The sequence below is a fragment of the Ictalurus punctatus genome, chromosome 3 (assembly GCF_001660625.3).
Source record: "Ictalurus punctatus breed USDA103 chromosome 3, Coco_2.0, whole genome shotgun sequence".
Classification (NCBI taxonomy): Eukaryota; Metazoa; Chordata; class Actinopteri; order Siluriformes; family Ictaluridae; genus Ictalurus; species Ictalurus punctatus.
Window position 1 is genome coordinate 13,512,662 of NC_030418.2, and position 12,760 is coordinate 13,525,421.

Consider the following 12,760-nt stretch of genomic DNA (forward strand, 5'->3'; position numbering starts at 1 on the left):
GCACAGAGAAATGATATCGTTGGAATCGCTTTCAGAACGATCTTCTTCCAGCTGATGAATGGTAAACACATTGACAGCCAATCAGAATCCGTCCTCGAGCATTTAAAGCAGCAGACGACGTAACTGCAGTGCACGCTTAGAATAAACATAACGATATCGTGCGGTGGTCTGGACACTAATATAGTAATCATTATAGTTATCGTTCTTGGTGTGAACAGGCCTTAACCATCATCGGCTATGTCATGTCGCAAAGAATAATTTCTATCCTGAATTTATATATTTCTGCAGAGCTGCTTTGGGATAATGTTCATTGTTAAAAGCCCTACACAAATACAATTGAACTGAATTGAGCTTGGCAGAGACAGAGGACTGACATATTTATACGGTTAGGCTTATGTCATTTTTATAATCAGAAAAATATACACTACACTAGAACTAGCCTTTTCATTTCTTCAAAGTTCAGAATATGTTTAAATCTTAGATGAACAATGAAGAAAAATGAGGAATTATAAAGAATACCTCTGACTAGAGAATTCATGCAAACAGAAATATGTATCTCACAAAATATGCATCTCACTCTTAGTGCCTGCCAGGCCTACTGCCCTTGGGCTTCCATTATAAGTGGTGTTTTTTTTTTTTCCATAATTGTTTTCTTAGCCCAGGGAAACCTGTTGAAAATATGGTCCGAGTTAATCGCACATTATTAGCACGTGATATACTAGGGAAAAAAAAAACCCCTAAAGTACTGTAGTAAAACAACTCCTAGCACTACACATTGATTAAGATAAGGTAAGCAATTTCCCAAAAACAGGAAAGAAACTCATCTACCTTGTGCAGGCACGTGTCCACCACCTCATTGCACACTTTTTCCAAGTCATCAGACACCTCCAGCCTGGCACGCACAAAGGCACACAGCTCCTCATTACTCATCACGTCCCATATACCATCACAGGCCAGCACCACAAACTCGTCCTCATCTGGCACACGGGGAATCTCAAATACCTCAGGCTCAGGGGAAACCAGCTGCTCGGTGGGGCCCTTGCCCTCCACACACTTGTAGTCATAGTCGCCCAGAGCACGCGAAACGGCCAGAGAGCCATTCACACGCTGAATCATGACAGAGCCGCCGGCGTTCTGGATGCGCTCCTTCTCGCGTGGGTCACATGGCTTGTGGTCGAGTGTGGAGAAGCGAACACGTGCATCACGACAAAGCAGCGCACGCGAGTCACCACAATTGATGAAGTACATATGCTCAGGTGAAAGCAGTACCGCCACGGCTGTGGAGCCGCTGCGATCGAGGCCGTTGCGCGGGTCTGCGAAGCCACGCATGTGCTCGTCGATGCGCAGGAAGCCTGCACGCACGCCGCTCTTCACCGCCTCCACACTGCGGCCTAGCTCGCCGGCCGGCGCAGCTGCCACGATGTGCTCCAGCAGGTGCTTGGAGCAGTAGTTGGCCACACGTGAGCCTGCATGCCCATCATACACAGCAAAAAAGGACCAGTCGTCAAGGCCATGTGGTAAACCCACAGTGGCTGTATGTGCATCCTCCATTTCCACACGCCATCCTTGCATGCTGCTCAGGCCGTAGCGCAGACCATTTCCCTCACCGTGTGCATTGTGCTTCTCCGTCTTGGGCTTGTCTAGGAACGCCCCCATGACTCTCACCACCGGCTAGGACAAAAAAAAAAAAAAAAAAAAACAACAACAAAAAGATGGGCAAGTGATTGAAACATGCAGACTAGTTTACCACTGTAAAGCATTAAAGTAGACAACACAGACAGGTAAGAGCAGTGCTCTGTTCTCATAACTTGTACCTTTCTTCTAAAAGAAAATGAAAAACTTTAAAGATTCACCCATGCTATTTCAAGCAGTTTAGACAGTGTGCAGCACGAGGCTTAACTACTTATCTATTCACATTTGGCTAACACAACAACATAAACTCATAAGTGTGCTAAGGCAAATAAGCACTATTGTTGAGTGTAGACTATTTACCTAAAAGGAAGTATAAGCAATAAATTATTGTCTTTGTGTATATATAAACAGTACAATAAACAAACAAGAGGTATTGTGCAACATACCAGTTTGAAGGCACGACAAAATTCCCTTACTTTTCTCCATATTTTATTCAAAGCATATTCGTTCCTTTCCGAAACTATTGGAACATCAAGGCCAACTGTTTTGTTTGTGCTGTACAGCAAAGACATTTTGGGTTTGAGATCCAAAAATGGACATGAGACAAAAGTCTGGGATTTCAGCTTTTATTTCCTGGTATTTACGTCGAGATGTGTTAAACAACATGCAACATAGACCCTTTTGTATCAGACCACCCAATCTTTAGGTGAGCAAAAGTATAGGAACAGATAAGTCATGCTTGCAATAACTGCATCAAGCAATTGATGACCAGGACCAGGGTTCGGAAATGAAATGCAGCTGCTTCCAGACAGGGTTACGATGCAGGTGTACGATGCTGCGCAGCATAACTGAACATGATTTCTGGATCAAAATGTCACGAAGACAAGATCTAAGTGACCTCGAAAGAGAGTGCCTTGAAAGTGATTGGGGCACAGTTGTCAGGTGTTTCAGTCACAAGGACCACTCGACTGGCTGTGATTAATAAGAACGCTAACTAAACTACCATCTTCATGTTGATCCATGGGAAACACGGCAGTAAAAAGGGTTAGAAATCGTCGTCAAAAGTGCACGTTCAATGGCTGTCAATACGTTGACCACTAGACAGAGAGAGATATCAAAGTAGGATTGCAACATACATAAAGACAAATGCACATGAGAGTTCCATGGTGCAAAAACCACAGGCACTGGTTTATGTGTGTGTATTGCTAGATGACTCATCCTTCAATATATTTTCGACAAGTAGCTGAGTGCATGTGTGGTGCACGCCAAGAGAATAGTACAAAGTTGAATGATCAACCCCTGACGTAAAAGTGTGTATCGGGACCAAACAAAAAATATTGCAGAGGAGTGGGCAGTCAGAAATGAAAGTTTGCAGGGCGAAAGAAAGGTCACACTAAATAAAACATCGTATAACAGACCATATCAAATGGATTCAGATGCGATGCGGCTCAGTGTATGTGTTTACACTGTTCGTTCGCCGAGTTGTTGGGTTAGTGGGGGGAATTTTGAGGTTGTGGTTTGGTCCATCTAACACATTAGAAGGAAGAGTCATTGAAAATCAATGCAAAGTGATACTAACTGATCGCCTTTATCTTATGATGAATCATTTTTATCCTGATGGGGGAGAGCTCTCATCCAGGATGACACCAGTGCACAAGAATTCACTGAACGGTTTGGAGAGGATGAAAATGAGGTAGAGTGCGGCTTTTGACTTTTCTTTTTACCGAAACCTTTGGGTGGCATCCCTAATAAATATAGCTAACTGATATTAACATAAACTTATTTAATGATCATTAAGTCAAACATACAGCGATAGTTTTTATACTCACATTGCTGAACTAAACAAATCACGGTATTGAAGTATCTACCATAACAGGAAGTGACGGCACTGTGCATTCACATGTTGATTGGTTTGTCTGCCATTTGGATTTTTTGCCGATTTAAACATTTGGACTTTTTTTTTTGGCATTTCCCATGTCACTCCACGGTAAAGGCTCCCAACCTTTTGCAGCTTGCAGCCCACACTAATTATAAAAGCTCCTGCAATGAACAAGTCTGGACTATACCAACCATTAAAAATGTACTTAAAAAAAAAATAACTGACATTAGTAATCAGGGAAAATGAAGGCTTAAGAGTTTCAAGCCTTAAACAGCTACCACCATCAATAGGTATGATGTAGTAGTAATGGAGATGAAAATAAATACATGAATATACTGTATGACAATACAGTAACAATTCCAAGCATCAATGCGAAAATCATAAGCATAGTATTAGCACAGCTCTAACAACTATAAAGACTAACCTGTGGCAAACGTTTGAGCTTGCCTCTGCAAACAGGTCTGGTCTTGTATCGCTCCCAAATTACTCGTCACGTTCAGCACATCCTGACAAGCGTCCAACAAAAAGCTCGTTCTACACACAGAACGATTAGTTCAGACGTGGATAAGGAAAGCTGAATGAAACATGTTAGGGAAAACACCAAACTGTGCTCGACTCTGGGCCGAAAGCACTGTGCGTTCCCGGAGTACACTTCCCCCTCTCCTCCTCAAGGTGGATATGAACAGACATGATATTTTAGCATGATTTTGAAAGCGTTTGATCGTGGAAGAATACGATACAAAGGTCAAATATAATATCCATTTTCGACTGCCACTAGAAGTTTTCATCCTAGAAACTGCATTTGTGCTTATTATGTAATATGCGATAATTAAATCTTCACCCCGGAGTCTAGCTCGATACCTTTCGAGACACTGCACAACCAACTTCGGAAAAAGGTCCAGCATGCTCTTAATTATATTTAAGTGTCCCTTGTGTCTTCAGAGTTTAATGAGCATAATGAGAATGACAAGAAATGCCTTCTACACATGGCCAACCTGAACCTCCCACACTGAGCTGAAACCGCATCGGACATGTATATATAAGGATTAGACTCGCTTCCCCAACAGACGGTATTCTATTAACGCCAAACTGAAAAGCTCTGAGTGAAATAAACATGTTGAGGTTCTTGGCTCTGAAACCATGGAGTGGGTGTACGTACCGAAAAATCAACACACCACGCGCCTGACAATCCGACTGCCTCTGCAGAGCTGCCTGAGCTTCTCAAACGTGTTGTGCTGCTCAGACACAAAGCCACTGAGGACAGAACATTACCAATGTTTCGAATCTTACTAAAAAGATCTCCAATATTTTCAATCTTATGGACAAGAATTCCTGGCAAAATCCATGCGTGTTCTCTTAATAAATAAATAAATAAAAATTAAAGTCCGCCCTGAAAGAGCCTCACTAAAAGCCGTAAAGACTTGCTGTGTTCGTACAGGACTGACAAAGCAACTCAAGTGATCTCTGGGACCGCCGTATTAAACCTCACGCAGCAGGATTACAAAACTTGGGTTTCTGTAAAACTAAACGAAACCAACAATAAATCCTAGCGTGCAGAGCGGGAAAAAAAAAAAAAAAAACCCAGAATTTTACCACAGAAACCTTTGTGGAAAGTTGGGGACCTGCACGGCTCAATGCTGACCGCGCAAACGAGAGGAAAACGTATCGCTTGAACTGATTAAATGCAATATGTTGAAATTTTAAGATTTATAAGCAAGCAGGTGCGTGTATAAGATTACTTTATATTTAATAATATCCTCTCCATATCGGTTGCTGCACATGATAAACTGTCTAAAACTGTAGGGAAAATATTTACTGATGATAAACTGACCTTTAATCAGCGGTGCACAGACTCTGGCAAGAAAAAAGTATTTACACTTATTACTGACATGAAACAAAAACATGAAACAAATCGGTTAACTCTGCCAAAATTGGAACATAAAATACTCGACAGTAACAAGAAGTGAAAATGATGTAAAGTCTACATAAAGAAAGATGATAAACCAAATGAGTCCACGGTTCTCTAAAACTCGAACTGGTACATAACTGATATTTGCAACACGCAGGGCTAACAGACCATGTGATACCATCAAGTTACACACATCTACGCTATGTGCCGTGACACTGCTAACGGTCACACCGGATATTCACCATATCGTTTTTAGGGATGGGCGATATCTTATATCGGTAGAAATTCTCCCCACAATAAGAATTCGTTTTCCCGCGATAATAACGATAAAGCCGAGTTGATGACGTATTTCTGTGTGCGACCCATTCGCAGCTCACGTGCAGAGTGAAAACAAGTACGGTGGAAGGCGGACGTGAAGCTGAGGAGGAGTTTATCACTAAATGAGGAGCTACCTCTACAATCTGGAACTGGTTTGGTTACAGAAAATCAGTTTTACTTTTAGATCAATGTTTGTGTTTCTGATGCTCTCAAGATCACAGAGATCACTCGTAACCAAAAACAGTGGTGCATGGATCTATATTTATATAGTCACTGATATCATTATCGCAATAAATACCAGAAAATATCGTGATATAGTTTTAAACCCATATCGCCCGTCCCTAATCGTTTTCCTTTTTTTTTTTTTTTTTTTTTTGGATGTGCGCTAAGCAACGTTAAGAAAAGGAGCGAGAAAATAGGGTGGTGCAGGGATGACGCATTTTTGTAAGCCAACCCGGACGTTAGCATCAGCCCGGTTCCCTCGACAAAAAGCCAACAGGATTTTCCCATCGGCATTTGGATTACTGCCGTGACCAGCAAAAGTGTATGATTCTTACACGTTTTGTTCGTCACAATAATCTTCGTAAATGAACACGGCTTTTATGAATTTTGAAGCCAAAATACAAAATCGGCAGAAGTAAACCGCTAAAGGTAGGCTATAAACGAACGACAAAGCTTCCGAGAGAATTTGAAAAAAGGCGCTACAAATACTGGAAAATACGAAAAATTGATAAATCTACCAGTTGGAAAGTTTGAGCTGGAATCGTTTGCAAGAGCACGAGTATAAACACAATGAGGATGTAATTGAGGAGTTTTCCCGTTCAGTGTGGTGACGTTTAATGTCCCCAACAACCTCTGTATAATACAAAAATAAAATACAAAAATAAAAAAGCACAAGTGGGGTATTGCTGATGTATTTTACGTCATAGAATAAAATGTTAAAATATCATGAGCCTGTGTTAACCACAGACCTCATTTCAGGCATTTAATCAAAAACCCATTTAAAAAAAAAAAACCCCAGTGACTTCGGCACGATGGAATCGGAAGTGCTAAAACAGCACAGGTGCAGTGTTGGCTTGGCAGTTAAGGCTCTGGGTTACTGATTGGAAAGTTGGGGGTTCAAGTCCCAGCACTGCCAAGCTGCCACTGTTGGGCCCTTGAGCAAGGCCCTTAACCCTCTATGCTCCAGGGGTGCTGCATTATGGCTGACCCTGCACGCTAACCACAACTTCCAAACAAGCTGGGGTATGTGAGGAAAGAATTTCACTCTGCTGTAATGTATATGTGATCAATAAAGACTCATTAAAAAATGCTAACTCATTTCCGGGTGTATAGACTCACTCCTGCAAGGCTCTTTTTATTTAGAAAATATTTAATAACAAGCAGCTCCTCTGTATTTCACCATCCAAACAGGCCTTGTTTTCTAATGGCTCATAACAGCAAGGTTCATGAATTCACAAGTCAAAGTTCTCCATGATAAAGAGAAGCACATTCCTCTCCCACGTCCCGTGTCCTTTCCCTTTCAATGAACTGGCTTTTCTACCGGACAAACCGAAAGTGCAAGCTCCCGTGTCTCCGTAGTAAGGACTCAGAACTCAGTAATTTCTACAGCTATGCCGAAGATGTTGGCAAGTTTGTGTTTTGAGTGTGCCGTGCTGCTATGCTGTAGGGGTCAAAAATGAGGTGTGAGGGTTTCTGGAGAACACAATGTGCATCACTGACACTTTAAACCGAATGAAGTATTCTGCACAAAGACATTTAGATGGATCCAGAAAATGAGTCACAAAAGAAGTGTACCAGATCCATTTAAATCTAAACGGGATGGGACAACATTAACGGTCCTACAAAACAGTGAATTTCCACTGTTTGCACTCACATTTCTCAAACTTTGAGAGAAAACAGCCACGGTACCACAGCATGCAGGAGATTGCTTGTTGGCACGATCATATTTCAGCATATTTGCACTGTCTAAGGATTGTTGTTAACAAGGGAATAAATAATAACCAACAAACCTATAAGAAATCAGAAACAAAAAACAATGTGTGTTACATAATCAAACAGGTTTTTATTGAAGGAAACCAAATGCTACATAACTGATATAGCCTAAATTTCCACTTTCGGACATTGGCCTAACAGAGTTAAAGATATCTTAAAAGGGTTCCAGAGTGTTGTAGCCGTATACAGCTTTGCCCTAATGTCAGAACGCCAACAACACCCTTCTAGAAAAGTCTGTCCAATATACGGCCATCTTGGCAATGCTCCCAGACTATTTTTTCCCCCCAGTTGTATCCATGTGAACGGGGAGAAACCCGTGTACTAGAAATGAAGCGACACGATGACTTGTCAAACACGGACAAGAAATGGCCGTTAAAAGCTCACAAAAATGGCAAAAAAATACAAGTGTGGTCTTTATGTGGTCTGCACGTGTTTCTCCATTACGGAGCCAAGTGTCCTGCATCTGCACCTGTGTCAACGTGACAGGCCAGGTGTTTTCTGAGAACATCTTTACAAAGCGTGTTGGACCTTTTACTCAATAGTAAACAGGAAACAAAAAGTGTACTGACAAAAATGAAGGAAAAAGAAGCAACTATTGTGAGAGAAGGCTTATTTTTACTGGAAAACGAGTGAAAATTCCGCAACAGCGTAACAATTAGTAGCTAAAGCTACATGTTAAACAAAATTTTGCTAACCCAACCATAACCTAAATTAGCTTCGAATTTTAAAATGCATTTATTGACAAACTGATAAGGAATGTTATTTAGTTAATGGTTAAGCTACTGGATGTAAAACTAGCAAGCTAGTCATGGAAGAACATTTCCTAACACGTGTTGTGCTGCACTCTTCGCCGCCTTAGCATGCCAAGTCAGAACGCATTCAATGAAATTTCCAGAGAGTCCAGAGCACAATCCAGTCACAAAGTTAGCTAGTGAGCAAGAACACAAGTGCCAGTTGAAAGAGAAAAGTTGTGCCACTGTAATCTCGCAGTTGCTCGCTCTGGTCCATGAGACGAACATTGAGGCTTTCCATAAGGCTACATGCCTCTCTGCCAGTAAGCTAGCCTAATAATGGTGGTATAGCCAAGTTTGAAGTACAAAAGTACAGAAGCATTCCCAATACAACTAGGTACCCACCAATTGGGGTAACAATATAAATTCCACAATAATTATAAAACGGCTTACTATAATTTACATTTATTCATTTAGCAGATGATTTATCCAAAGCAACTTACAAATGAGGAAATACAAGCAAAGCGATATATATCAAGCGGAGAACAATACAAGTAATGCTACTATACAAGATCTATAATTGAGTTCTAGAGAAGAAAAGTACGCAGAGTAGAGGTCTAATAGCCTGAGTAGGTGTTTGTTTTTTTTTTTAGGATGTGGGGTAGGCATTTTAGGGGTTAATTGTGTGTTCACGGAAGAGGTGGGTCTTTAGCTGTTTTTTTTTTTTTTGAAGATGCTGACAGATTCTGCGGTCCGGATTGAGGTTGGACGTTCATTCCACCACTGAGGGACAGTTAGTGTGAAGGTTCTGGAAATGTACCTTGAGCCACGGTGAGTAGGACCTACTAAGCGTCGGTCGTTAACCGAACGAGAGAGGGAACAGAACCCTTCAGGCGAGAGTTGAGGTAGGGTGGTGCTGTTCCAGATAACGTCTTGTACGTGAGCATCAAGGCCTTGAATTTGATATGGGCGTCTACCAGAAGCCAGTGTAGCGAGATGAACAGGGGTGTGAACGGATTAGCGCTTCTCAGTAACCAAATTAGAAAGAACAAATAAATGGCCTAACTGTTCAGGAACAAAACAAGCTTATACATAACTAAAATATATATATATATTTTTAAAAACCTACATCATTCTTGAATCCTTTTATTATGTTCTCTCTAACTCTCCCTCTTCCCTGATTTGCTGCCAGCTCTTCCCAGTCACCAAGCAGCCAGACGTCTTTCATGTCTGAAATAAGTCTGCCTACATTTGACATATTTGCACTGGCATATCATTACTATGGCAAATTTCCAAAAAAAAGTTTGACACCCCCCACAATGCTGACTGAAGCATTATAACAGGATTGTCAGTGTGATTAGGGAACAGCATAATATAAAGTGTTGATTTCCTCCCCTGACTCAATAATAATAAATATCCCACAAGACTGTTAGCAGTACCAATAGTAATCTTCATCAAGCTGTTACAAACTAAAGATTTTACCCTACTCTAATATCAACGTGTGTACATGTCCAGACATCAGTCTAGTATGCGACCCATTGATGGAGAGATCAGCAGTTGAGATCATTTCAGGTATGCACAGGTAGTGTTTCAGCAACGTTACCATCCTCAAGAACTGTGTGCAACATCTCACAGTTTACCTCAGACCACATGGTCCTCTTGAAGCATGTGTATCATGAAAATTTATTTCAAATCTCCACCATCAGACTGTGAGCAAAACTTGGTCCAACCTAGTCGTCATGACAACAGAATTTTTGACTTTGCTACCAAAAGCAACTTCATCATGTTCATGATGTCCGATGCTAATAATACCATGGTAAAAATGATGCACTGACTAAAGCAACCCTTTTATGCTTTTACAGCTATGACCTTTCATGTAGTGTTTTAGAGCTGTTTGTGAATGTAAAAAGTCTGCAAAGTTTCAAAAATTAAAGCGCATGACAATCGGAGTTATTGTCTCCCAAAAGAAGGAACCGATTTTGAACAGCTGAAATGAGTCGTTAGTAATTCCAGACTTACTTCCTGTACAAACCTATGTAGGTTTGTAACAAAACAAAAAACCCCACCTCTGGTCTTCATTGGCTGCTTGCAAACAGCGTGTACTTTGACCCGCCTTCCCGTAGTATCCGAAGCACGAGCTGTAAAGGCACAGACCTCATCTGGAAAGGGGCAGGGAGCAACAGCTCATTTGCATTTAAAGAGACACACACGGAAACAGTGTTTTTCCTCCTAGCCAAAAAGAGGCATTTACAGCATGGTATAAAAAATGATCCGTGCGGTATTTTGAGCTGAAAATTCACAGACACATTCTGGGGACGTCTGAAACTTGTATTACATCTTGTAAAAAGGGGCATAACAGGTCCGCTTTAAAAATACACTTAGCCCGAGTTCTCCATGCTTGGGGGATTTTTATGACTTCTATGTTCGTTTATTTTTCCCGCCACTGCATTTCTCACAACAGACTAACCTCAGCCTTTAAGCATGCATTTTTAAATTTTACTATGAACTAAGGATTTAACGATAAAGTGATAATTATTTACCCATCATAGTATTTGTGTTTGTAACCCATTAAAAACTGTCACTCTACAACAGGGAGGTCAACTATACATATTTTATAAGAAGAATAGAAAATAATAGAAAAAAAATTACATATTTGCTACAATATTTTATTCTGAATTTAAAGCAGTACTCATTGCTTGTTTAGTCATGTTGCGATTACACCCCGGAACACCTAACACACACGTGCTATTAAGTGGCACCAAAATCTCGAGCGCATTATTAATGATAGCTGCTTAAAACTGATGCTTGTGCGGCAAGCTACTTGTGATCATGAACATGGCCAAAAAAAAGATAAATTAACCTCGAAGAGCATATATTTCAGAAGAAACGGATAGAAAGGTTTTTCTTCAATGAGGTCAACGGCCGACCGGTCTGTTTAATCTGCTCGCAACCTGTGGCAAAACAGTACAATATTCAATGACACGATGAGACGCACGCGGATAAATATAAGTACACTAGATTTATATTTTAAAAATAAATAATAATTTTAAAATAAATAAATACAGCAAGGACTGATTGAGCCATAAAGGCCAGCTATTTGATTGCCAATTAAATCGCAGCAGCATCGAAACTGTTTCCACATGGAGAATTTGTCAAGAAGTGCATGGAAAAGGCAGCAGAGTTTGTGTGTCCTGAGAAGAGACAGGCTTTTGCCAATATTACCTTTTCAAGAAATACTGTGGCTGAGAGCAATGAGCGGTCAACTAAAGGCAAAGTGAAGTCATTCGTTGCGTTCTCTACAGCACTCGATGAGAGCACGTAAGTGATGTAGCTCAATTAGGAGCATTTATTCATGGTGTTTATGGATGTTTGACCGTCGCCAAAGAATTTGTTGAGCTGGTTCCGATGACGGAAACAACAGACATCTAAACGACGTGAAAATTCCCAAAAACTGGTCGCTGATGATGATGCATTGGTTGAAGAAAATACGCGTCAGGAAGCAGGATTTAACAACAATATGTGTTTCATGGTTTCAAACCACATTAATAAATATTACGTAATGCACTGCAAATGCAAACTGTAGCATTTTCTTTTCTTAGACTGGACTCATTACTAGTGTTGAAAGAATATGCAAAGGAAAGTAAATGGTTTTGACTGCCATTAATTGGACATGATGAAAATAATAGTTTTCAGAGGACTTATTAAAGTAGTTAAACGCATTTTTCACTTAAGAGCTGTGAGTTTTTCTAGTTTTCTTGGAAATAACGTATTGTATGGTTAATAATGTAATTGTCAGCACACTAAAGTTTAACAAAGGGATATTTTTTCCAATCCGTCCCTCAACCTAAAATGAGTTTGACACCCCTTCGCTACAATATTAGGACGGAAATGAAGTTAACTGACAGCAACAGGAGGCTCGAAATTGCGGCCATTTTGGTCGTGTATGCTCCTGAAATTGAATCTGTGCGACCTCCAAATATATTTGGGGGCATTGGTACGAGTGCAAATAATTGTTGTGGTATGACCTGTTTTAATTTCTCTACAAAACGTCAGCTAATTGCTGCACAGCATGTGCCTGCTGTTACATAAGCAATTAAACTTTGTGTTTACGTTCTTAACTTTAATGCAGATTTTAGATTGGTTACTATTAGCCGTCAATCACTCCCTTCCACTGCGCTTCGGTGTCATGTGACAGGGAGCTAAAGAGAGAAGATGAAAAGAACACATTTCTTTTATAAGTCGCCTAAAGTTACAGATAATGTAACTCCTGGAGTTGGTGATTACGATCATGTGGTG

The 12,760-nt window shown here is 40.6% G+C and overlaps 1 protein-coding gene across 2 annotated transcripts in view; it reads right to left on the minus strand.

The window, feature by feature from the left end:
- The window catches only part of ppm1ba (protein phosphatase, Mg2+/Mn2+ dependent, 1Ba), a 47,072-nt gene that overhangs the window by 12,991 nt on the left and 21,321 nt on the right, over nt 1-12,760 (minus strand). The window contains exons 2-3 of one of the 2 annotated variants that reach the window (XM_017463950.3): nt 3,936-4,045; nt 829-1,671 (exon numbers count right to left, since the gene is read on the minus strand). In XM_017463950.3, the coding sequence (XP_017319439.1) occupies nt 829-1,656 (828 nt within the window). In that variant the 5' untranslated portion in view covers nt 1,657-1,671; nt 3,936-4,045. The remainder of the gene's footprint in view (nt 1-828; nt 1,672-3,935; nt 4,046-12,760) is intronic. The other variant, XM_017463949.3, reaches the window with a different exon arrangement.